Source organism: Crocodylus porosus, unplaced genomic scaffold, assembly GCF_001723895.1.
Source record: "Crocodylus porosus isolate Cpor-Errol unplaced genomic scaffold, CroPor_comp1, whole genome shotgun sequence".
Taxonomy (NCBI): domain Eukaryota; kingdom Metazoa; phylum Chordata; order Crocodylia; family Crocodylidae; genus Crocodylus; species Crocodylus porosus.
The window spans coordinates 12,657,286-12,684,199 of record NW_017728918.1 but is presented as its reverse complement, the minus strand read 5'-3'; the positions used below and the strand labels follow the sequence as shown (position 1 = coordinate 12,684,199).

Below are 26,914 nucleotides of genomic sequence, written 5' to 3'. Positions count from 1 at the left end.
CATCCCTCCCACAAATCATGCCTGCCCCCTCATCCATCCAAAGTTGCCACCTGGCCTCCCATCCCTCCACGGATGCTGCTGGCCCCTTCCATCCACCTGCAGATCCTGCTTGGCCCCTGTCCCCCACAGCCCTCCCACTAACCTCCCCATCTCGATTTACCTTAGATCGAGTGGCCATTTTTAATATTTTTAATGCAATCTAACCCCCCCAACCCTCCCTGAATGTCTGCATTTAGCCTATGTTCTGTGTGATTTTTGCAGCGAGCAGAACATTGGGAACTCCCTGTTCTTTGGTACAGACATGCATTGCTTGTTTCACCATATAAGTCAATCAGGCTTTAGTCTGTCACAGTATTTTTAGTCTCCCCTAGTCCCTAGATCTCTATTCTTATGTTATAACGCTTTCCACAGCTGACTCTCTGCCCCCCAGTCCCAACTTGATCTCCTTTCTTCCTTTGACTTTGTAAGTTCATCCAATAACAGCTGTAGATTTTTCTGTGATATTTTTTTTTCTAAAAGCATTTGTGTTCCTTTTGGTTGCACAAAAAATCCTTTGATTCCTTCCAAAAAGGAACAGAATTTCCCCTTTCTAGTTAAGATTAAAGATTGTCAGCTACTGGAGTGATAGCATTGTGCAAGGAGAAAGGTGTAGGGGGCTGTCTTGTTGACTATGCCTCTTCACTGTGCTGTGTACTACAAAAACGGAGCTGGCCATTGTAGCTGGGCAACATGTTTCTCCTCCCACAGATTTCTTCTGTGCCCTTGATTAAGTCACTCATGTGTGCTCAATCTCTCTCAAGATATCTATGCTGAAGTCACAGCTGTGACCTCAGTGTAGGTAGACATACTTGAGCTAGCTTAGGTATCAGTAGCAGTCTAGCTGCAGTGGTGCAAGCTCAGCTCAGGCTGCAAAACCTGCCTGAGAAGCTAGGTAGATACTCGGGTCGTTAACCCATGCTGAGCTGAAGGCTGTAACTGCAGTGCAGATATAGCAGCGGTTTCCCATCTGTAAAACAGGAGTAGTGGCATTTTTGTCCTTCACCGAGGTGTTGTGAAAATAATTTCCAAGTTTGCAAGATGCTCAGATGCTGCAGTAATGGGGGGCCATATCAGGACCTAAGGTAGAAGGAGCCTGTGCACACATGCACAGACATATCTTTTGGTGCTAGCTTTGCTTTTCTTATATATATATAAATCATAGCGTGTATCATGGGAAGAGGGGATCCTTTAGTTTCCTTCCTGCTCCTCCCCACACACTTAATTCCAGAAAGTCTGAAAGCTTTATTTTTGCTTATATTTTCATACAGATTGCCGTTAGAAAAGTCAGTGCAGGGACAATTTTTGCCTGAAAAATGAACTTTTTTTGAGCCATCAAAAACTGAGTTAGGATCAGAATGCATATAAGCTCACAACTGCAGCAATGGCTGTCACTCCTGATCCTGTGCTAGTTTATTTTGTGGTCCTGTATTTATGCAGTTTCTCCAGACATTTTACACAGCTGTGTGTCAAATATCATGCAGAGAGATACCATGATTTTGCTTCATTCATTATCCAGTTTCAGTTGGACAAGCTTGTCAGATGAGCACATGTATGCCAACACACTATTGTCACTCTAGCCCTTGACAAAAATAAATAGGGGAGGAAACGTCTGTAAGTTATGGATCTATACATTTATTTTTAAATTAGCTAGCCTACTCATGAGCGATTTCCTTACCCTCCACTTCACCCCCACCCCACCGCAGCATCTGTTTATAAGGACATTTTATACTGTTTCTAATTTTAAAAACTAATAGCAAGGGCTAGCGATCATTTATTCTCATTTATTAGATTATCACCACCACAGCCTTTTTACACATCATATTGCTGCCAAACATCCCTGTTCTTGGCCAAAAGTGACATCTCGAAACAGGCAGTATAAAAATGGCATACGTAGAGAGGGTAAAGTGTTCAGTATTTGCCTTCATTTCTTATTGGAAGTGTCAAAGAATGTTCTTAAGAATGGCAACTAGGGAAGGCAATGAATTTGCTCCTATACTGGGTAGTGGGTTTTAAGTAAACTTGTTAATGCATGGCCCAGTTTGCAGGCCTTTCCTTTGCTGGTTACTGGCATAATTGCCTGTCATCATCTGATACTGGAACTGCTGGGGGCACGGCAGCTTGGATCATGAGTTAAAAACTGCTAGGTATTGCCTTATGTGCATGTACACCATGGCTGTCTACTGAATGAAATGTCAGGTATGCTCATGTGTGTTGAGCTGGAGGGGTGATTCCATCTAGTTAGCTGGTCCACATAAGATGCATTATTAAAATTCATGGAGAGTCTCCATTAGCTTGAATAGAAGAGGACACATTTCCAACCACCTTCTAAAACAGCCCACAAAGATATCCTCTATACACATTCAGGAGGTGGAGAGTTAGGAACAAAATCATATACAGACAGAATTTTCTAGAGACAGTCTAATAGAGTACATTTTTAAAATTGTAGATTTGAGATTATAGTCCCCCAACTAACTACAGTTTATTATGCATTTTATGCTACATCTTTTTAAAACATGAACTAAAAGTTTCTATAACTGTCCTTTAAAGTATTTAAGTCTTACAGCTCTATTTTTGGTGTTAAACTGTTGTTTTGCACAAAAAACTTTTGTACGCATTTTTAATTTTCTATTGAGCCAGATTTATTCTGTTTTTACTGTAGCATATTTCACACACAAGTTTGCCTCTGTTTTTGCCATAGTTAAAGATGGCATAGGAATAGAAACAAAGGGCATTGGTGTGGAAAGGGACCTCATGAGATCTTCTTCTCCAGCCACCTGCTTAAGGCAGGATTCTCCCCAACTGAACTATCCAAGCAGTCTTTACAACTTGAATGTCAGAAGGGCCATGAAATTCTGTGTTAACAAAATACAAATATCATGAATTGCTAATGGTTCATTTTCCTTGAGAGCATCTTTTTCCTTTCTTCATCTACTACCTCCCAAATATAAGAAAAAACTATTTAAAGAGACTTGAATGGGGATTATTGAATCATACGCTGCTCTGGGCAAACTTTCTTCCAACCTAGTATTTCCTCAGATATAAGTTAGAATATTTTACTTGTCCTTTTTTTAGGAGTGCACCGATAAAGATTTTTTGGGCTGATACTGATGGCTGATCATTAACAAGCCATATTGGCCGATACTGATCCGATTGCCAATATGCAGCCTGGCAGCTTGGAGAGCAGCATCCGGCTGGTAAGTCTGTTCAGAGGAAGTGGGGGAGGGAAGGGGTGTGGGGTGGTGGGGAGCAGATTGAGGCTCCCACAGTAAAGGAAGGAGTGGATCTGGGACAGGGGCAGGTGCTGCCTGGGCAGGGCGGGGCGCTGGACAGAGCCACAAGCGGCTCATCTGCAGGGCTTGTGAGTGGGGGGTGGCTCCTGACGCTGTGTGTACCCCTGGAGAGACCCAAGGGGCACATGCTCCTTGGATCAGTGCACGGGGCAAGGGCGGGCTGCCACTGCAGGCTGGAGCCAGGGGCAGTGCCAGGCTCTTCTCAGCAAGGGGGCTGAGCCAGGGCTGTGCTCGGGGCAGGCAGTGGTGGCACTGGGAGGGGGAACTACTGGGGGGGCTATGGAGAATTTTCGGGTGGCCATAGCTCCCCCGCCCCCAGAACCCCACTCCCAGTGCCAGTGCCCACCTACCCTGTGCACAGTCCAGTTTCCACGCTGGGAAGAGCCTGGTACTGCCCCCAGCTCCAGCCTGCAATCACAGCCTGCCCTTGCCCCGTGCACAGATCTGGAATGCACACATCCCCATGCCTCCCCAAGGTGCAACAGCAGTGGAGCCACCCCCTCCCACGTTCCCTGGACGAGCCACTCACAGCTCCATCCCATGCACTGCCCTACCCCACCTGGGCAGCACTTGCCCCAGTCCCAGCCCAACTTTCTCCCCTACCACAGGGGCCTCGATCTGTCCCCCCACCCACTCTTTCCCTCCCCATGCCCCATCCCTTCAACCGACTTAGCAGTCAGATGCTGCTTTCCAAGCTGCTAAGCTGGCCATGTTCCTGCTGTGGCTGTGCACATGCACATAGCATTTATCGGTGACATTATCTGTCACATCGACGAAAAGAAGCCAATTGCCAATAATGTCAATTTTCCTTTTATCAGTGCCAATACAATATGGACCAATGTATCAGTGCACTGCTACCTTTTTAGTTTCTTGAATTCTTAAACACACATGGGTTTGACATCATTTTACTTTTATTATTAGAAATAATAACTTGGATTTTGTGATGCAAGTCAAGTAGATGAGTTTCTGCAATGAACCAGATGTCCATGATTTATTCATGCAAGTAAATGTATTTAGCATTTATATTTATTGGTCTTCATTTCCCAGTGCTGTACCAATGTTAGCCAACTGCATTCAAAGGAAAGGATTATTCTTCCCATTTTACAGATAAGGAAGTGAAGGCCAAGAGGATTAAATAACTTGTTCAGGGCCATGCAAGTCGTGTCTATACATGCTATTCATGTGATTACATAAACTCTGGTACAGTTTGTATCATCATTTATTTTTCCTGAGCACCACATTTACTTGTGCACCCAGGACTACAGCACATTGAGCTGGGTTGGAGCAGCCCTGGCTAGCAGGGAGCCCTGGGGCCAGCCTGCCTGGGGCTGCTTTGATCCCATTCATTGTTCTGTAGAGGGGCTGGCTGGGGCATGAGGGTACTCCGGTGTGGGCCTAGCAGGCAGGCAGCATTGAAGCACCCTCGTGCCCTAGCTAGATGTGTCTACACGTGAACTGCAGTGCACTGAACGCCGCCTCAGAATAGTACTTGTGATTACAAGCACTATCTTATGGCAGCATTCATTAGTTTACTGCAACCTAATAGAGCCCCATATGTAGACACTGAGACTTTACTGTGGAGCTAATTAATCAGCTTCTGAGTAAACGTCTCATGTAGACACACCTGCAGTGTGCAATTGTCAAAACTAGCATTAGAAACTAGGAGTTTCTGAGTGTTTGCTCATGGTTGATGCAATCTGTGTCTGACACAGATTGGCCTATTGTCAATAATGAGGGAGATGGTGTAGTCCTGCACAGCCATTTTTATAACTTGATAAGTTGGGTCCAGTAAAACAGTTAATGCAGACAAATCAAAGTTATAAATCTAAGCATAGCATTTGAATTTGGCATCTATTTGTGGGATCCATGTTTTAAAAGAACGTTTGAAACATCGGAGGTGGTGCAAAAAAGATTCCAAAAGCTAATTCGTGGGCTGATTTTGAAGACTGTCCTATTAGGAAGCTGTTGGAAACATTGTTCTACCATCAGAGAAGCTGAGTAGTAATTGCTTTTGCTTTGGCCTTTCATTATTTATGTGTTGTTGCTTCATACCCTGCTATATTGCTTGGGGGATGAGGTTCCTTAGAAAGTGAGGGGCCCTTGTCTCCAGACACATTTTGAGTTGTAGTCCTTTCATTCATTTGAAGTCTTAATTAAAATTGCCACAAACATCATTTCCCCTCTGGATATTTGGCTTGACAAAGGAGTGAAATACTTTCTTTCATAATGTGAAACAAGCAACACCGAGACTGGCCTTAATGCTTATTATGGTAGATTATTGTTTTGAGGCATCGTTTGTAACACCTCTTTATCTTTAATATTTTAGGCAAGCTCTCGAGTTCCCTTTGAGAAGTTGCTGCACTCAACCGAGATGTCACGGCACCACAGCCGGTTTGAAAGAGATTATCGCACTGGGTGGGATCGCCGAGAATGGAGCTCCAACGGGAATCATGTAAACAGCAGTAATTGCAACAGTACGGTGAACAGCAATAGCAACAACAGACCAGGGCTTTTGCCTTTGCCAATTGTCCCCACTCGGCTACCTACACCAACTACGGTCGCTTGCACCACAGTGAACAGCGATGTGATAAGTCTTGTGGCCAACTCATCTGCCGCTGCAAATACCAAAGTAAGAATTTGCATATTTTCAGTAACATCATGTTACAGGAAATTCAAGTAGTACCACCCCCTCCTCCAAGACCTCACATTCACGTGACACAGAATAAAAAATTCAGTAACAATTTGCCATATTCCTTCCATGTTGGCTGTTATATATGCAGCCTGTGTAGCCAGGTCCCCTCCACTTGTAAGAGAACCATGAGTAGATGGAGAAAATAATCGGTTCCCTGTAATGTAGTACAAGTTGCTTCCTTTCCATTTCTTTCTTGTAGCATGTTGTTCTTAGTTTTGCTGTTGGGGCTGTTCTAATTTGTCCACAGATTTCAGGGTTTTCTAGGCAGAGTAGCAGCCTGCAATAGGTAATGTAATTTTACATCTCAGAAGAGAGAAACAACAAAGTGTATAACATTTTTTAGCTGGCCCATGTGGACAGCTCTTGCAGAGGTCTTTTCCTGAATGCCTTTTGTAGTGTAACAGGAGAAGCAAGCAAATGTTAAAGACGAAAGAAAATCGCTCATGCACTTATTGTTTTAACTGTGTATGAGTATTGTGTATACCTGAATAGGTGTGGTACCAGTTTTTTATTCATTTATTTTATTTATTTATTTATTTATATAAGCTCTTCTTTTAACTCTGCAAAGCAGGAATTTTTCAGTTCAGTGGAAAGTTGGGTTTTTTTGCTTTCATGTGTATGAAACTGGCTATGAAAGCTGGGGAATAGAAAGCTCTGGCAAATTGTAAAGGTGACCATAGCTTTAGCGAAGTGAGCCAGAAGCATTCCTGGTTTTCTTTTTATGATGTTTAAATTTTCTTTCAACTTAGTTTCATTTTAATAACTGCAACTGCCAAATAAAACAAACACAGACAAGGGAAACGGAGACAATAAAGTTATTTAAAGCAAGCCAAGAGCAAGCTGAAATTTTACTGCAGTACTGTACAATATTGATTTTTTTTTTTTACACGGTAGGAAAACAAGGTCAGTGCTGTAGAAGGAAGCATTAGGCCAAAGTTTAAAGTGTGAACAGTTTTTAAAATGGTCTATGGCCTTTTCAAATTATTTTCATTTGAGCCAATCAGTTCCTGATCACAGTGAATTTGGCATTTCTCCAGATGTCACCCAAAATAGATGCATTTTAGTCATGCTTTGCCTGGAGAAGATTATAAAGTAAGTTTTTAAGCCAGCACAGTGGTTTCAAAAATTTATCATGACCTCTGCTCCTGGGTATACTGTTTAAAGTCCAGCTGGTGGCTGTGCTTGATCAATCTTTGTTCCAGATGTTTAACAGTTCGTTGGAGGCTGAACCGTGTCAGTGAAGTGTCTGCTCCTTGGTTAGAAATCACCAGCTTAAGTGCTTTGTGTCTGTATGCTAAATGTGAGGTAGTTTCTAAATTATTTTATTAGGCAATTTTCTGGATGAGTTTTACTAAGAAGGAATTACTGGTAACTTTGGGAATAAACAAGAGAATGTGCAGGGATTTTTTTTCATCAGGAAAGCTGCTAACCACCTATGAGAACTACCATCAGGTTTATGTATGTAAAATATTAGGGCCCTGCTCCCTCCTCTGGTGCTGAAGATCTGCTGAACAGTTCTAAAATCTATAATCATATGGACTGAAGGGGAAAAAAACCTAATGGCAAAAGTGGAATAGGAATGTAAGCAAGTGACTAAAAAGATGCTCTCTAGGGAACTCCTAGCAAACTACATGAGACTTTTCAACAAGGAAGAAACACATGCTCACACTCTTTTTTCCTACAGACATTCACAGGCACGTGTGTGCACACGTGCGCATGCACACACACCCCTCCCCGTATGTAGCTCTACACAGATGTAGTTTACACTGTGCTTCATCAGGCAATCAGCAGTTTTCCTTGAACAAGGAGTCAACCTTTGAACTCCAGATAATGATTAGCCATAAAAACTTAAATCTATTTAAATAGAAAAGCACAAATCAGAAGAAACAAAAAAGAGAAAATATTAAGTTTTCCTAAGATGTCCGCACCTGCTAGCTCCTGCAGCCTTTTTGTGTAGGCACTTTGGGCTAGATCCCATCTCACTTATTAGGCATCCAAGTAGTACTTACGCAGCTCAGGCCCAAATCCTGTTCTACCTTTAAGCATCTAAGTGCCATTTCGTCATGTAAAGGCAAATGCGTAAGTAGCACTAAGTAACTAGGTGCCATTTCCACAGATTTATAAATTGTCCTTGTTTTCCATCAAAGCAGTTGCTAGTGGTGGTGTCTGATGATAAAGTTTGGGGACCCACATGAACTTATGAAGTTTTTCAGGCAGAATAGGATTTCAAGAGAGTGCAAGTGGCTGTAGAGGAGCCCTTCTGAGAGTATGACAAAGGACAAGTTTAGTTGCACAGGTGAAAATAGGATCTAAAATTTACATAGTACTTAGACGGTCCAGGTGGACTAGGCACAATCAAAGCGCAATCCTATTCCACCCCGCTTGAGTCCCCAAAGAGCCACTGATGTAAAGGATGAGGAGCTGCCTGTCTCCTCTTTGCTGCTTGCTGTGAGTTAAGATGCACACAGTCTTAAAGCGGAGACGGTGTGTTATCAAAACAAATATGTCAAGGCTTTTTTCAGCAACTGCAGCACAGTCATGTAGGATCAGGCTTAGATGGAAAAATACCACTTAGACACCCAGTAGGTGAAATAGGATCTGACACTTTCTGTCTCTCCTTTTTCCCTTTAATGAGCTTCTAACAAGGTAGTGAGATTATCTGCTCTGATTAAGTCAGGAACAGTGATTAGTCTAGCCACTTTTCCTTTTCCCTATGCAGGGAGGGAGGGAACCTTGCTTATTGCCTCTTCAGGGCACCACCCCAAGCTCCAGCCTGACATGAGCTAAATCCTAGATTTGAAAAAAACGTCCTTAATTGTACATGAGAATAATAGTTAGTTTATTAGTCAACCTCCCATGGCCTGAACCTGTCCTTGCATTGCAGTCAGGGTGGAGTTTCCTCTTAGAAGGCAGGAGAGTACCCCATATGAGGAGAAGACAAGACAGTAAACATTATATACTGTGTTTTATGCTCCGTCTACTTATTATGCTTCAAGCGGGATTAACCAGGTAATCAATCGCGCTTGAAGTTGTCACTCAGCTACATGTTCAACCAATTAATGATGTGATAAAACAAGCAATAAGTTACAAAATTGTTCCACAAAAAATGTGTAATAACTTTGTAGCTTGTTCTAATCATGCCGTTAATTGAACGTGCGGCCAGCTGCTCCCCCGTGGCTGGGACCATCAATTGAGGGGCTGCCAGCCACAGAGGCATGCCATCCACTATCAGCCCTGCGGCTGACAAGGCTCGCACTGGTGGCAGTGCTGTCAGCAGGGAGAACGCTGTCCCCCCATGAGCCATCTCAGCTGTGGGGTTCACAGTGGGGGCAGCAGGATGAAAGCTGCCGCCACCGAGAGCCGTGGGAGGTGTGGGGTTCATGGCAGCAGCAGCGTTCCCCCGCATTGTCCCCGCTGCAAGCTCCACACTTCACGAGGCTCTCCGTGGTGGCAGCATTTTCCCCGCTGCCACTGCTGCAAGCCCCGTCGAGCCCTGTCAGCTGTAGGGGAAGTCCAGGATCATGATCTCAGGCTCCCCCTAAACTGTCCATAAGGCACAATGGGATCTAATCCGCGATCCCACAGTCGTACCTCCTGCCACACGTGTGTGGCATGACAAGAAGCTCAATTATGTGGATCCCATTGCACCTTTACCTGCATGTGTCGAGGGGACCTCAAAGAAAGAAGACTGGGAACTTCTGTTTTCTTTCTGTGACAACAAAACAACAGTATAATCCATGTCCTTCTCAGTTTGGGGCGAGAAGGGCTCATTAGACCATCAAATGTGACCTCTTGTATGAAGACCATTAAACTTCATCCATTTCCCCCTGTACGGATCCCAATAATAAGCTTGACTTGTAATGTCTTTTCCAAAATGGATTTGAGGGCATCAGGAAATGGAGAGTCCACCTTCCTTTGGTTGTTTGCTACAGTGGTTAATTTGCTCTCACTGTTGGAAATATGTGCTTGTCTTTCAGTTAAATTTGCCTGTCTTAAACCGAACTGTTGGTTCCCATCATGACATTCTCTTGCTAGATTATAAAAAGCCCTTGAGCTCTTTAAGTCTCTCCGTGAAGCATTTTCTCCATGCCCTACTTATTTTTCTGTGTCTTGACTTGCACCCTTTTCAGTTTTTCAACCTCCTTTTAAAATATGGATCCTAAGGTACTATTCAGAATGCCGCGGTCTGTAACCAGTTAATATGTATGGAGGTTATGTCGTTTCTCTTCTCCTACTTTCAAGTCCCTGGTTTATACAGCCAAAGGTTGTTTTAGTCTATTTTGCCACTGGATCACACTGTAGGCCCATACTAAGCTTCTTGTCCTCTACAGCCCATAAGACATTCTCAGTCACTCCTAGGGGTCCACCCCCCAATTCTCTTCCAAGGGTAATGGTCTGGCTTCCTGGTTCCTATATACCGTATATATAACAGCTTTTTTGCCTGTATTAAGGCTGATTACCAAGTTGTCCAAATTGCCCTATATGACGACCTTTGTCCCTGTTTTTGCCATCCTCTAGTTTTATCAGTGATTTTTTCTATTTATAGCTCCTTCTGGATCATTGATAGACATGTTGAATAATATCAAACTTAATAGCAATCCCTCTCCCACTAGAAACACCTCCCATGAAAGATGATTCCCCACTGACAGATTTCAAAAAGCAGTTGTTAATTAGACGGTTCTTAATCCATTTAACACATGTTCTATTGATACTGTATAGCACTAATTTTTTAATCAAAATGTCAGGTTTGTTTGACAAGATCTGTTTTCCATAAAACCATATAGACTGGCATTAATTATTTTCCTGTCCATAATTATTTTTATCAACTGAATCCTGAGGTTGTACCTTGGAAATGGGGGGTGGGGGAAGAAAAGCTTTTTCACATAATATGATTTGACTATGGAACTCATTGCCACTCAGTGATTTTGAGGCTGGGATTTTATAGGTTCATAGATTTTAAGGTCAACCAGATCCATTAGAATATCTAATCTGCTTTATTCATTTGGATGACAAAACAAGATTTTAACAAGAATATCCTGAATTAAAATAAGTAATACACATGAGACGAACGTTGGGGAAAATATAGGGCATTGTTTCAAGATTTATACTGATTTGTAACTAGTTGGGAGTTGGTACATTCACCCCTGAAGTGTCTAACTCCGGCCAGTCGCAGACAGGATGAGATGAGGCTGATTTAGTCTGGTAACTCCTGTGTTTCTAGGTGCTCTCTCTCACAGGCAAAAGGTTTAAATGTGACAATATTTTAGTACTAAACACATGGTGAAAATCTCAAGATCCACCAGTAACCTGCTGATTCACACAAATCACAGTTGCTTATATCCCAGTATTTTAAGAACTTTGATCTGTTTGGCCTGGGTTATTGAAAAGAAAAATGTGAGCTTTTTCCCTCCCAAATAAAATGCTGATAATGCTTTGGATTACCGTCACCCCTTTGGATCTTGGGCTCTCAGCAGGCTTTACAAAGCCTCCATTCCCATTGTCTAAGCCTCCATACCCCATAAAATAGCTTAATATTATGGTCCCCATATGCCATCAAATAAACTTCCACCCGGAGATGGGGATTGTTCTCAAGGTCTGACAGCATGCGCGTTCTCAGGTCTTTTAATCAACTTGGATCTCCTTACTCAATCCTAGCAGAGCCATTTGGGCCAGCGCGTCTACCTGGGGACAGTTCAGCCTGAACCAAAGGGCTCTTTTACACATGCTCTGGCGCATGCGGATCCATCCCGGCTGCTGGAGCGCTCTAATCGGGATGCTCCAGGATGCTGCAGCATCTCATGTATTCGGCATCCCCCACGTTTCAAAATAGCGGCAGCGCCGCTTTAATTAAAGTTTGTCGAACGAGCTTTAGTTAAACTGCCCCACCGCCATTTTGAAATGTGGGATGCCAAATGCTGTGGGCGCTTTAATTAAAACACCCCCCACCCCCCGCCCCTTACCCCAGAGCACGTGCCATAAGGTTGCGGCTTCTCTGTTGTTGCGTCTCTTCTGTTGCTCGGGCTACTTTAACTGGTGTAGTATATGGCAGGACAAAGGGAGTATGCAACTCCTAGCATTAAAGAACAGTGTTTAGGTTCAATCTGGCACACTCTCAGCTCGAGTAGGTATGATGATCAGGCTAAGTTTTTTCTCTGACAGGATTATTTGCTGAAAGAAGCTAGCAAGGAAATCCCTATAAAACTTTAGCAACTGCTTAAGATATTGGCAGCGAGACACTAGAATCCATTTACGGACATTGCATGACACTCCAGCCATGGCTTCCATTCATCTCAACAGCCCCTCTCTTCTTTCTTGCTTTTCTGATTTACTTTAGAAGTTACTTGTACAATTTTCTCCATCAAAGCTTCTCCATTACAGCTGCAATTTAGAAGTGTTGTCATGGGCTGTAATTTGAAATTTTATTACCAAGGGATTTTTTGGTCATAGAACATTTACTTTTATCATCTGGGTATTATTTTTAAATGCCTGAAAAGATTGATACATCAACAGTATCCTTGCAGTGCCAGGCACTGATTCTTTTTTTTTCCTCGCATGAATTTTAAAATCCCTTTACCTAGAACATAAATTGATTGTTAAGTCCCCACATGTGCAATTATTTGTTAGTTTCAAGGTTAAACCTATAAAAATACATATTAAAAAATATCCAGTTCTCATAAGATTTTCTCAGAAGCAAGGGATTTTCTGGGTGGTAGCTCTTACTGGCCCAACTCTATAGTTGGGAGGGATGGTAGTCAGGTTAGCTAGCCTTCTGGCTTTTGCATGCAGGCTTTTCTCCCTGAGGACTCCTCAACCAGGCTTCTCAAATAGCACCATCTTTAGGCAAGAAACAGGCCAACAAAATAAAAATCCTTCTGCCCTTTCCTGGCACTCAAAGAGGAGCCCTTTGGCTCTGGCTCCCAGCACAGCAGCCTGGCCCCCTTCCTGTAGCAAGCGCTTGCATTCACCTCTCCTGCTTACTCTTCTGGGAGCTTTTTTTCTGCCTATACAAATGCCCTGCTGCTGGGCTCTCTCAACAGGGCTGACTTTTCTGTCTTAAGGGAACAGGGAAAGTCCCATTAAGGGAGAGTCTCTTTCTTCAGGTATGAGAAAGAATCAGGTACAGCCTAAGCTAAATAACAGATAAAGAAATGGAGGAAGGCTAAGCTAAATAACAGATAAAGAAATGGAGGAAGGCTATAAACTAGGAGCAAAGAGAAGAATCAAAAGTAGCTTCAAAACAGAAATGCATTTAAATAGATAGCCCAATTATATGGAAAGACAGAGAGAAAAGGGTCATTTTCTCATGCAGAACTGAAGGGTAACTATAATCTTCAGGGGAGTTGCTATGGTTGTAAGATGGCATAACTGAGATCATATCCTGGCCTCTTAAGTTCATAGTGCTCCCATAAGATTTAAGGTTTGTATATTGTTTACCTGTATCACTTTGATCGCAGTGTGGTCAGAAACACAATGAAGATGTGGGAGAGGAGAACAGGGAGTATGTTAAACATTAACTTCTCTGGAAAAACAGAGCAGAAACTGCAAAGGAAGCATTGCCTGCCTGCCTTCCTCTCTCTTTCTTATACGTGTGCTCTCTCTCTCTCTCTTTTTTTCTCTATACACTAGTTTAACCAAGTCACATAAAACGAATGAGCAAAGAAGGAAAAAATCCTATTTTAAAGGAGAAACAAATCGGCATGCCTGGGGAATACATAGTAAAAAGAAATTAAATTGAATATAGAAGAATAAAATGTTTACTCATTTATTCCCTTTGAGATCCAAAACAATCTAATACCCCAGCCCTGTCTGTCATCTGCTGATGATTTACAGTACATCACAGAATTCAGTATTATCGGTTCTTTTCCTTGCACTGGTGAGGCAGTATTTCACTAAGCTGGCACGTGGCTTCCACAAATATTTAAACTATTGATTAAGCAGAAGAAAAATAAACATTAACTGTTTTTCCAAGTTACTTTCAATGTTGCGTATGACTAATTACAAACAGCAATCAGTTGTTCTACAACAGTAACCAAGACATATGTGCCCTTTATAATATAAAACATAAGAGGCATGCACAAAGAAGGATTATCAATATTAGAAGGTGAAGTTGGTAGCAAACAGTCAGACCACTCAGTGATGAAATAAATGTACGTGACTTGCAGTTTCAGCTCCTTTGCGCTAGGCTATCGGGGGCTCTTCTGAGGTCTGGTATTGACACCTGGCAAGGTTGTGGACATTTCTGATCAAGCAGTTTCCTCCCTGAGTTAGCTGACAATTCTTTGATCTGGGGGCAGTGGAAACATATAGACCAAGCATAGCTCTGGCAGAAGTTTGGCTCTTCTTGGGTGGCAGATGACTATGATTGCCCATCAAGTTTAGTCCACATGTCAAAATGTGCAGTTGTTTGTTCTAGAGAAATGTGTATCCTTGCATGGACTTGCAAGGAAATTGTGTTTAAAATGAAAGACTGTTGAGACTTCATCTGCGAGAGGACAATCCCTTCTTCTCTTATGTACAGGAGATTGTTCTACCTGCAGGTCTATCTAATAGGATGACGGCAGTCTGTGAAATGTGTTACACCAAAATCTAGGAATTGCAGCAATGATCCTGCGTGTGTAAGCAGCCCTTCATTTGTAAGGGCAGAGAGGGACATTCCTAGGGACATTCCTATTTTGGAGAGCGAGCAGGACACAAAGCTGACAGTGGGAAGGAACTGGGGAGGGTCCATGTTGCATATCATGGTCTTTTCTCTCCCAGCAAATTGGAACTTGCCCCAAAGCTCCTCAAGGTTAAGGCCAATACTGGCTTCTGCTATACAGCTGCAGCTAATGTGCCCAGCTGCTTGGCAGCCAACAAGACTATACTGAAGCAGATGTGTTGCCAGAGGGACAGGAAACTAAAGGGAGGTGAACAGGGTCTCAAGATCCACAGGTTGAGCGGATGAACCCTCTTGCCAATCCAAAGGGGAATCAACTGGAGAAAGACTTCTCACCTGCTGTGGGTATTTTCCTGCTGAGTGGCAGATGGCTGTAGTGACCAGTCTAAACTGATACACACAGTACTAACACATCCAGACTCTGGGGAAGTCTAACTGAATGTGGATCTAAACACTGCCATGTTTCCTGCACTCCAGCATAGGGCATCGGTGTGACTACACTTAAGCTATGCTACCCTGTATTGCTGCATTGATATTTCCTGTTCTGGAAATAGCATGCCATCACAGAAAGCTAAAAACCGTTTTTAAGTGTGGTTAAATTTTTCTTAAAATGCAGGGTTATTTTACTTGCAGTTTTAACTGGGAAACAACAGCACCATAATAAGTCCATATTGTTAGAAAGTGCATGTGCTTGGAGTTTTCATGACTTGCAATGTGTTTATCATGTGTTGAAAGAGCTAAGAGGTCTGGCCAGTCTCTAGTCCCAGCTCCTTTTGATGATGAAAAGCAGTGTGTTTAAAGGACTAATTGGTACAGCCAAGTACTGACAAGATTATAAATGTGAAAGATTTGGAAAAGAAAAGGCAGATGTTTTCACACGTTGCCACTTGCATCAGAAAGCATCTACTCTTCTGAAATTGATTAATATTAGTAATATCCAGGAACCTTTCAAGATGCACAGTGGCCGCGTCACAAGCTGAGTGCTTTGATTCTTTTCCATCCTTTACATTTTCAATACCTGTCTCTCTTTCTTTTCATTTTTTTCTTGTAATATTAATTTGGTATTGATATGATTAACAATAGAAACATAATACTAGTTGTTGTCATTGGAACACCTTAGTTTACTCCAGCTCAAATTGAAATATATATAGATATATAGATATATCTATATCTGTATATAGATATATCAATTATTATATATATCAATACTTGTAACACCCAATTTTGCCAGGTGGCCCACTGAAATTTCTTTAAATGGAACAGTGTTTTTTCAATCAGTTAACTTTTGGCTGTGGTCTTTCATTGCAGAGCAATATTAGAAAAACATTTTTGGAGGGTTGGGAGTGGAAAATCGGGGGGGGGGACAATTTTGTGAAAGGGCCTTGGTGTTAACTGCTTGAGAGAATGCACTCCCACACGTGCACTTAGGTATTTCCACGTCTTTGTTCCAGGATTTGCGTTTGCAGTTGATTTGGATATAACTGATTGGTTCTGTTTGAAAACAAAGGTATAGCACAGGGATCTCAACCTTTTTACATTTGGGGTCCCCTTGACCCACTAAGAAAAGCAGAGGCAGGAGGAACACTCATTGTGTCCTGTCCACGGTGGTGGCATTGGTTCTGCAGCGGATCAGCTGGAGCAGCCTCCTGGCACCTCCTCCCACCAGGCTGGGCTGCAGCAGAGCACATCTTCCTGCCGTAGCTGCTTCACAGTCTGGTGTTGCATAGCATCTCTCAGAAGCAGAGGTGTGGTTGTGGGGCAGTTCCACCTGGTTGTACTCTTAAAAGCTCTCGGGACACCCCCTGGATACTGTGGCACTCAGGTTGAGAATAGGGGAAGCAATTGTTTGTTTAACAGATTTGTTTATTTTTCTTGTTTTATTTTGAGTTTCTGTTCTATTCCCTTTATTCAATTGTAAAAATTGCTTGCAAAACAGAAAAGACAACTTTCCCTCTCTTACCGGCACTTCCGATAGGGCTCAATTAATGTGTGTTCCTTCGGTTTGCCTGTAGGTTGTCCAAGTTAGAGGACGGGCTTTCCACTTTACTTGAAGTATAATCCTTGTCAAATTGTAAGACCCTGGTACAGCATTTAGTTCACAGAAGAGATATATAATTGTCAAATGGTAAATTGCACATGTTTTAATTTGGTGGGCTGCAGGAATTGGCTGTTCAGAATTCTCCCATTAGTCTTTCTGCTTCCTTACTTTAGTGGTGTTCTGCTGCTTTCGGGCTGAAATATATATGGTTGCTACTCACTGCAATTTGTGCCTCCAACCTGGTATGCCTTGGAGAACAAAGCCAAGAAAAGTTCTACTGTGACATATGTTCTGTCTGTAAAGCAATGTTTGTCTGTAAAATGCTTTTACACCCACTGTATAAATAGTACATAATAATGAATAATTAATTCTTCATATCAGAAAATTATTTATTTTATTTTAAATTCCCAAATCTTTGATAGAAATTCTGAACATAGACACACGTGGGTAACACTGTTGCTAAATAATTTCACAAACATGTCAAGAAAAGGAGGCCAGTGCTCTCAAACATATGTTGTTTATGTGGGGATTCTACTATATATAAAGTAAAATAACTTTCATGCCAAAGGATTTCAAAGCACAGTTCAAAGTCTGTGCATTTAGACCCACTGAAATAGTGCTCTGAGGTGGAAGGTAGCTGCCCACTGGGCCAAGGATATCACTCCTAGCCAAATTCTTTCTGAGACTTAGCATATGTTTTGTATGAGGGCCACACAGTTCAATGAAACTAACTGCGCTCACAGTTGTGTGCACTGGAGCATGCTGCTTTATTTATCTGCATCACAAACTGCATGGGGAAACGACTCCCTCTGAATAAACAGAAGGGAGGGATTGGGCAGAACTCCATCCCATAATACTGTTGAGTAATCCAGTTAATCCTATTATGACCACATTACTACATCCTCCCTCTAAATTCAAAGTCTGGCTCTATTCTTTTCAGGGGCATGTATACGGCACAAGGCAGTGCTTGAGATGCCTTGCCTTCCCTCCTGAAGCAGCATCAGTATTGCGACATTAATGCAGTGCAGCAGATGAGTCTATATGCTCTCTGTCTCCACACAGCTCTCACCCAACCTTACTCGGTCCATGCACTAACTCAGCTCTTCTTCTTTCTGTCCAGGAGCTAGTGCAGACTGTCTCAGTTCAGTGTTGTCTTGCACCATATAGATGAACACGGTAACATCAGTCCATATCAGTCTGATTCACTTCAGGGGTGACACATAGGGGGTGCACATAGGTGCATGTGTACCCCCTGAGTGTGGTGGTGCACCCCCTGCAAAAAGGGGGGTGGCAAGCGGGCAGTTGTCGCTTACCACCCCACCGCCAACACTGCTAGTGGCATCTGCGGGTGGTCTGCGACCCCACTGTCCACTGCTGACACTGGCAGTGGCAGCTGCGGGTGGTCGCCAACTTTTGGTTGGCACTTGTCCCCCCACCCCCCTCCACCGACAACCCAGTGGCATCTGCAGGAGCACCCCCACTTACTGCCCCCAAGCTCCCACCACTCCCACCACCACACTCCCGCTGCTGCTGTGCCCCCCCTCAGGTGCACGAGCTGTTCATGATCCACTTTCTCCAGGCTCATGGTCCTGTACATACCCCTAAGTCAGCATTCCCAAGAGAACTGTGTCATCTCCTGGGCTTGGATTCTCCACATGGTCATCAGCCAAGGTCAGAAGCTTGGGGGACTGTATATCACTCCAAGGTCAGGGACAGACATTCAAAAAGCCTGAGCCTGAATTGATTCAAGCTTTGCAGGTTACTCTAACCTGCCTAGGTTGAATTGGTTTGCAACTGCACAGACATTGCTTCTGGACTGAGGAAATGCAGGTACATACCTGCAGTGGCTCAGGGTATCAGCTGGGGGGTGCTAGAGCATCCCTTCCTTCCCTTCCCTTTCCTTCCCTTCCACAATGCTGAGCTGAGAGGGGATGTGACCAGGTCCTGTCAGGATGCTTTGATTAGGGAAGGGTTTAAACCCCAACCCTGGCATACACCATCTCAGGCAGGAGTGTTGCCAGCCCCCAGCCCCCTGACTAGCACTGAGGCAAAGCGGGTGGCAGTGTGCAGTGCATGCTTATGTTGATGATGTTGAGCTTTTCAATCTCCTTCTCCCTGCTTCTTCATACTGTCTGCAAACCTGACAGGCAAGGTTGCTAACATGGGGTTGATGAACACTGTTATTAGCCCATCAACAAAACAAAAGCCTCTCTCATTAGTGCAAGCTCTTCTTAAACAGCTTTGTCCAAGGAAGGAATGAAGGGACATTACCAGCTGACCTGTTGATTTTCTCCAAAAAGACCTAAGTGGACATCAGACTTACATTATGATTTAAAACATTTTTTCTAGATGCTGGTCTGTAAAATGCATGTATACGTGGAACCTTTGGGTGTTCATACACGTGCTCCGGGAGTGGGGGCAGGGGTACTTTAATTAGAGCGACCATTTTATTTAATGAGCCGCCATTTTGAAGCATGGGAACACTGATACGTGAGATGCGGGAGGCTACTGGAGCATGGTAATTACCACGCTCCAGCAGACTAGATTAATTGAGTCTGCTCTGATGCTCTGGAATTACAGCACATTGGAGCTGGCTCCCTGCTCATGTATAGGCACTTTTGCAGGGTCTGGGCCTTAGGCTTTTGCACACTGCCACGTACACAGCTCCAGTTTCATCTTGACATTTTACCCTACTACGAAATGTACAGTGTTTTACAGTAATGTTACTCTATTCGGATCACTTACAGGTCTTCAAATTTTTATTTCTTAGTTTCTGAGGCGGTAACAAACTTGTTAAAAGGGAGTATGTTTTACTGTTGCTGCCACTGAGGAGTATTTCTTTCTGTTTGTCTTTATTTAAACATCTCATTTGCTAAAACAGTGTCATTTCCTAACAAACATTAGTGCATGAATTGTCCTGTGATTCGGATGAGGTTGTAACATAGCCCTGAAATAGTCTCATACTTACTGATATGGTTCTGTTTGTAAACGTTGTCTGGATATGGGGGCTAACTTGTGGCATTTCCCTGCCCGGGGTTGTTTAGTCTTGTAATTCCAGGGGTTTGAAGCTGTAAGTCATTTCCCATGAAATGATCTATCATTTAGAACACCTTTCAAATTATTTTTTGCTTAACTTCTCATCAATATAGCTTATAATAACCTTTTTATGTCTCTTCAGCAAACTGGCTGCTATAACTCCGTCAGTACACAAAAATGTTTTAACAGAGCCAGACCTTTACAGATGAGCCTAATTTTTGCACTTCCATACCATTAGTGCACATCCAGTTGTTTCAAGCTAGCTAATAGGCCTTTCTGGGTGGAAAACCTTGCATCTCCAAAGGAATTCAAGACGCAGCAGAGATCTCTGTTCTTTGCTAATGGAAGAAATAGTGATAGGCCCCAAGCGTTACCCATTTGCCTTGCCCCCTCGCGTGCTTATTTTCTGTGTGTTCCTTGTAAGCCGTATTGCCTAGCATGTTGCACTGCATAATTGTCCTGTGTCACAAAACGGAAGCCCCGTAGAAAGGACGCTGTCACAAACCCGTCCGCAGGGAACCCCTAGAGCCCCTAGTTTCTTCCCATTGCCCTCCCTGCCACTCGCCCCAAGGAACAGGCCGAGGTACCTCCCTATCCAGCACCTCAGTTCCTCTGCCCTTACCACCCACTCTGCAGCTGCAGTGGGGATCTCTGCTGGCCCTGAGTGGCCCCTCAGTTTTGGGTTATAGAAAAATAAATTATAGGTCCCCCAGTCCAGGAAGAGGATCAGACTAGATATCACCTACTCCAAAGTCCCTCTTTCCACAGGAAACTAGAACAGAGACAAACAACAGCATGATTTATTATAAAAGCAGAACAAACGTAAGAAACCAGTAACCGTACGCTGAGATACAGACACAGATTTAAATCCAAAGATGAAGTTCTTAGCAGCTCTAAGGGTCTAAATGTAGCCTCTGGCTCTTCCCATCAGGGCTTCCTGCCTCCCCCCTCAGCTTGCTTTCCCCAGCCTGCTTGACTGATGGCTCAGCCCCTCCCTTGTACCTGGGAAGACTGAAGACAAAGCCAGGCAGGCTTAAGTACTCTTGCCACTCTGGCTACTATGGCAGGTCACTGCTTCATTTCTAGGGGGGGCTCACACTATGCCAATAACTTCCTAACACTGGAAGATGCATGTTTACCAGACTATGGTCTTGCATCCTTTTAAATGTGTAGATTAATCTGATGCACTGTCTCTCCTATATGATAGGTTGACCTGCTAAGTGTGAGGTTTCTTTTAAAACACAAATATAATATTGTCTGTCCAGACCCGAGCATACCTCTTAGCATATCCTTATGGAGGACCAAAACACAAACCAGATCAAATGCTAATTCTCTGCCATTGAGTCTTCTAAGTGTAGGAAGTCGTGAACAGCTCAAGTTAAGCATCACCTTCTTAGCACAACCTTAGCTGAAGTATAAACATATATTAAAATTACATTTAAATCAAATACTATAGCACACAGGGTTATGGAGACTGTAAAACTGAACACTGCTTCAATTAGAGACCAAACACCTCAAGAGTAAACCTAATTTGAGAGAATATCCACGCATGCCACATGGTGAACCCCAGAGTCATTTTGTCTTGGGGTACCTCTGTGACAGGTGCTTTGAAGGGACGCTTCACTTTTCAAAGCAGTCCAGTACAATGTTTCTCAACCTTATAAGTAGCAAGTACCCCTTAACTTCTGAACATTTTAATAAGTACCCCAACACCCAATTTTTCAGGGGATTTTATATTTACAGACTAATGTGTGCTATATGTTGGAAGAAGGGCTGTGTATATAAGGCCATGATATGGCAGATGTCTGATCTGCTGTGGGTAGGGTTGCCACCTTTTACACCCAGGGTGCATAACTCAAGTATATACCTGGGCTAGAGGTGATGTTGGCCAAAGGTAGGAGGGCTGAACCCAGTGCCACACAAAGCATGGCACACCAAATTATTACTTATAATAACTGAATTAATTTAATTAATTTGGGGAATTAAATGTTTTTAATTGCACCAATTTTTTGCCATAGTTTTGAGATGAGGAAGGGGCAAGAGAGAGAGGAAAAGAGGGTAAGAGAAAGAGTGTTGGAGTACCTGCGCACCCCCAGGGGTACGCATACCACAGGTTGGGAAACTCTAAAAGCAGAATGGTGCAAGCTGCTGAGCCTGAAGACTGGCTTGGAAAAATATTTTTCCGTTTGGAAAAATAAATAACAAGGAAGAAGATTTTAAACATTTTTTACAAAATTCATTTTAGGTCAAATCATCATTTTTGTATTTTTTTTTTTTTCAGACCAGCTCCACTCGCATCAGAATTGGATTAATGTTTGGCTTGAGAGAAGCAGTTGTAATTAGGCTCAACAGTTTCACACCTCACTGAGATGAATCTGGGCAAGGAGGGACATATTCACCTTCCTTTGGTTCTGTTCTTTCAGCCTGCCTACACACACAATGAGACAGCGCTTCATCCGTTTTGCATTGTGATGATTGTCATTGCAGCTGGGAGGATATGCAAATTCTTTTTTTTCCCTCCCCTTTGAAATAGAAATGTATATTTTAGGGAACACTGAAAAACCTGTGGAAAGAACCTGTTGCTGTCATTCCTGTTACTTTTCCTTGGATCTCCTGAGTGTTTTTGAACAACCCTGGCAGTGGCATTATCCAATTGACAGCGTGTCCTCATCCCCCTGCTTTACCTGTGACAGGTCAGCATGGCCTTGGTGTTTGGGGGTAATGTGTCTTGTACTTGCATGCCAGGGTTGTTTGGGTGGTGTTTGGAATAGGTTAGACAGGCACTCGGAAGGGGTAGTTTGAGTTGGGTGAGCCTGCCTCGGACAGGGCCAGGTGACCCCCGGAGGTCCTGTCCAGCCCTCCGTTCTGTTCCTCAGCTGGCTTCTGTGTAGGGCCAGCCCATTGCTAACACCTTCCATTCCTGTAGCAGAGTGAAGAACACGGTTTTTCTACATTGCTATTGCCATTAAATGAATTTTTGCAGGAGACCTGAAAATGAGAGATGTGTGTTAAATACTGGATGAATACTGGCAGACAGCTAGTGTGAAAGATCATGTTATTCATTATGGGCTGAAGTAGAAGCACCTCTTACTACCTGCACAATTGATTTTTCACTTAGCAGACTGTCTCTTCTCCTTCTCTTCCACTGCAGTGTCGAGTAGAAAATAATCTTTCTTTTCTGCCAACCGAGGCCCAGTAAACCTGGAATAGGTCCAAGACTGGGGGAATTCCAAGGCCAGGATTCAAACTCTTTGTGAAGCCCCATTTTCATCCCCACTCTTTGCATCCACTTGAGGTACAATTTTCTGTACATCCTTCCTTTTTTGGAAACAGATCACAAATCCCGTCTACTGGCAGATGTTGCCTGATTACTGTCATTTCGCGAGCAGAGATTTTCCAGCTGCCTTGGTGATGCCCCCTTCTAGCGTTGCAAGAAAGCAGCTCCAGGTTCTGATTGTCCTTCAGCATTTTAATTTATCAAATGAACTGAGCACAATTTGCTACTCCTCCAAATCGCTACTGCCAAACACCAGTGTGCGATCCCACATGTGGAGAGGCCTCTGAAAGCAAAATTCAAGTGGTCCTGCTGAGTGTGTGTATCCCAGTGTGTGGTACTTTGGGCCTTGATATTCAGTCGGAGGTGACATTGCTTTATGATTGGGAGGCTCGCCGGTGCCAGGCAGTGAGTTTTATGAATTTACCAAAGTCTGTATTCATTGACTGGTTTTGTTTCCTTGTGACAGAGCCTGGACTAAAATCCATGGGCACATGTTCTATTTGGTAGAGTTTCTCTTAGAAGAGATGTGGATTTGCTCTTCTTCACCTGTGCTGCTATTTCCTGTATGCTCTCCCATCCCTCACCCTGCCAGCCCTATACAAGGCTGCCAAGCTGCCACAGATTTATAGGAGAGCAAATTAAAAGTCCATTTGATGAATAACTCAGGGGTAGGCAGTGGGCCATGGTGCCAGTCGGATTTAGTCATTTTACAAAGGGTAAGCCATTTCCATATGTTGGCTAGTCAGTGGGGTATTTAAAATGCTGTCCCTCCTTGTGTCTATATCATCATATTTGGCACGCTTGCTTCTAGCCTTTCACTTCGGAAGTGACCCTTTCTGCAATGAGTTAAGGCACATGGAGTGGGCAGTTCAAAGATGCTCGCATTGCTACTGCTCAGGGTCTCTTTGTATAATTTCTGTACAGAGGACATTGGTCCACCAAGGGCTAGACTAATTATTAAAAAAAACGCATATACAGGAAGTGGCTCTAACTAAGCTCCCACTCCACCTTTTTCAATTTATTGAGGAAGTATCTTTTCCTCACATCATTTGGCTTTTTGATTGTTAAATCAAATTGAGCTGGTTTTGCTGAGACTCGGTGATTAGAATAGAAGTTCTGAAAACCTTCTCTGTTAAGCTGCCGTCTGGTCTCTCTGCGTAATTGGTTTGCTCAAATTTGCTGTAATAACCTTTTTAAGAGTCCTGTACCCATTTTTCATTCTTCATCACAGACCCTGCTGTGCACTGGGATTATGTTATCTGTTGCCTTCCTGAATGCTTAACATGGTAAAAGTGATTTTTTTCCCCCGTTGCAAGTTTTTTTGCTTTCAAAGTATAAACTTATATTGCTTTGGTGTCTCTCTTTCTCTGTCTTTTTCCCCCCTTTCCCCCCTTTAACATTTCTGCTTAGTAAGTATTGGACAAGCATGCTGAGTAGCTCTGATAATTAGGTAATTTGAATTCAGGGTGGATGTCAGATGTTGAGTCCTAGGATGGAAACTGGTTATGTTGTAAGGCGATGTATTCTGTATCTGGGTAAGAGAGACTGAAATGCCCTTTCTATCTGTGCTTGCCAGCCAGGCAAGGGTCCTGGGTTGAGTACAAATGCAGTTGTTTGCCGAGTTCACTCTCTTTCTCAAGAAAAGGAGCAGATGTTGACAGTGAATGTAGTGAAGAGCAGTTGGGTAAAATAATAATCAGAAGTGGTAGTTTAATGGAATTGTTAATGGGATTTGTGCTTAAATAATGGAAGGGCTTGATTTTATTAATATCGGTTTTGCACGTGTAAACCTATGCCGAAGATTATACAATTCTTTCCCTTCTCTAGTGATGCATTTATAGAGCACGGCGTACAAATAGAGATCTCCAAATGTCTTAAATATTGCACTTTCTCTTACTTACCACTCTGCAGCATGCAGCACTCCATGCACCTGCAGAATTGACTGAACTGCAGGTGAACCTTGGAATTAAATTGTTAATAGTCAGGTTGGAGGTTTTCATTGAGAGTTCAGTCATCCTGATTGACTGTCATCCTCACTAGAATAAAAAGGGAGAATGTGTTGGATAATGAAAAACATTAAAGTGCTGTACTCTTTGTGCCTTGAGTCATCTGATAGAAGGAGCCATGTAAGTGCAAAGTGATGGTGGTTATGTCATAATTGCAAGCTGACATTTAAGAAAATGTTACAAGGACAATATAAGAGAATGCTGAACGTAGCTCTCTTTCTCCTCATCCACCCATGTTTTTATACTTGTGGTTTCCCTCCCAGACCATCTACTCTGCTGGTGACAAGAGGCCTTACTGAATACCCATTAGTTTCATGGACAGGGCCATCCAGGCTTTTGACATCGTCCCTATTCATAGAATGTCCTTCCTGAGGTCATTTGTAGAGCCCCTATTCTGTCTGCTTATAGATTCCTCCTGTGACCTCTTCCGCCATGATACCTTCAAAAACAAGCCTGGTGATTATGGCCAGGCTGCAGATACACACATATGTACCATCACTGAATGACCATGTTGGCCGCATCCATATGAGCGCAGATGTTTGTTTCCCTGGGGACAAGAAGCAGTGGCACACCTTGTGCCGCTGCTACTTGACCCTGGGGAATACCTGTGCCACGCATCCTGTGGCATGCAGCAGGTTACCATGGGTGGGGTAGAGAAGGCTGGGGCCAGCAGCCTTATCTGGGGTCCCAGGGGTCTCTTGCAGCTACAGCAATGGCGATCCTACTGCACGGAGCCTGGCTGGCACCCAGAGTGTGGATCTGGCCAGTGTGGCTCATGTTTTGGGAGGTGTGCACTGCCCCCGCGTGTGCCACTCTGGGTTTTTTTGTGGGTGGGGCAGGGGTTGACTCTGGGATCTCCCGGTATCAACATGCCCTGCGCTGCCTTGCAGCACGGAGAACAGCTAAATGTGCAGTATGTGGTGCTGTAGACATGTCTGCAATGCCATGTACTGCACAGCCCTGCTCATCAGGACACGGCCTCTGTGTGCTTATATATAAAAATAGTAAATATAGTATTAATATGTCACCCAATGTGGCCAGCATAGTTGGGTGTTATGCAGTTCTTCTCTACTCATTGTCTTTTTGGACCGTGAGCTCAGCAGGATAGGGACCATAGAGTCATAGAAAATGAGGGTTGGAAGGGACCTCAGGAGGTCATCTAGTCCAACCCCCTGCTCAAAGCAGGAATGTCCCCAACAAAATTGTCCCAGCCGAGTCTTTGTCTAACCAGGTCTTAAAAACCTTCAAGGATGGAGATTCCACAACCTTTCTGGATAACCTGTTCCAGTGCTTTACTACAGTCCTCATGAGAGAGTTTTTCCTAATATTAGGGGTGCACTGATAAAGATTTTTTGGGCTGATACCGATGGCCAATGATTGACCAGCCATATCGGCCAGTACCAGTCTGATTGCCAACATACAGCCCAGTAGCTTGGAGAGCAGCGTCCGGCTTGTAAGTCTGTTGGAGGGAAAGTGGGGGGAGGGAGAGGCAGGGGCAGATCAAGGTCCCTGCAGTGAGGTAGGAAGTGGGGCTGGAGCTGGGGCTGGTGGGACATGGCTCAGGACAGAGCCGGTGACTCACCTGGCGGGGGTGGCTTACACCACTGCATGCACCCCTGGGGGAGGCATGTGTCCCCTCGTTCTGTCTGCAGGGTAAGGGTGGGCTGCCACTCTGTGCTCAGGGCTGGAGGCTGCTCCAGCCTCTTTCTGGCAGCTGTGCTCGGGCTGGGTGCAGTGGGGTGGGCAGCAGCAGTGCTAAGAGAGGGGGAGTACTAGGAGGCTCGAGTCACCCCAAAATTCACCATAGCCCCTCCCCTCAACACCACAAAATGTCTAGTGCTGTAGTTCTCGACCAGGGTGCCGTGGCCTTGAGATCCTTT

At 43.7% G+C, this 26,914-nt stretch overlaps 1 protein-coding gene and 1 long non-coding RNA gene across 3 annotated transcripts in view; one reads left to right on the top strand and one right to left on the bottom strand.

The window, feature by feature from the left end:
- KLHL29 (kelch like family member 29) overlaps nucleotides 1-26,914 on the top strand; it is a 473,943-nt gene that overhangs the window by 128,210 nt on the left and 318,819 nt on the right. Inside the window, exons 1-2 of one of the 2 annotated variants that reach the window (XM_019537335.1) lie at nucleotides 3,201-3,233; nucleotides 5,656-5,958. In XM_019537335.1, the coding sequence (XP_019392880.1) occupies nucleotides 5,701-5,958 (258 nt within the window). In that variant the 5' untranslated portion in view covers nucleotides 3,201-3,233; nucleotides 5,656-5,700. Of the gene's footprint in view, nucleotides 1-3,200; nucleotides 3,234-5,655; nucleotides 5,959-26,914 lie in introns of those variants that run through there. The other variant, XM_019537334.1, reaches the window with a different exon arrangement.
- Nucleotides 5,965-15,811, bottom strand: LOC109311601. The gene is made up of 3 exons (XR_002101542.1): nucleotides 13,456-15,811; nucleotides 9,676-9,730; nucleotides 5,965-6,298 (listed from the first exon to the last, which is right to left on the bottom strand). It is a non-coding gene; the product is annotated as an uncharacterized LOC109311601 (long non-coding RNA).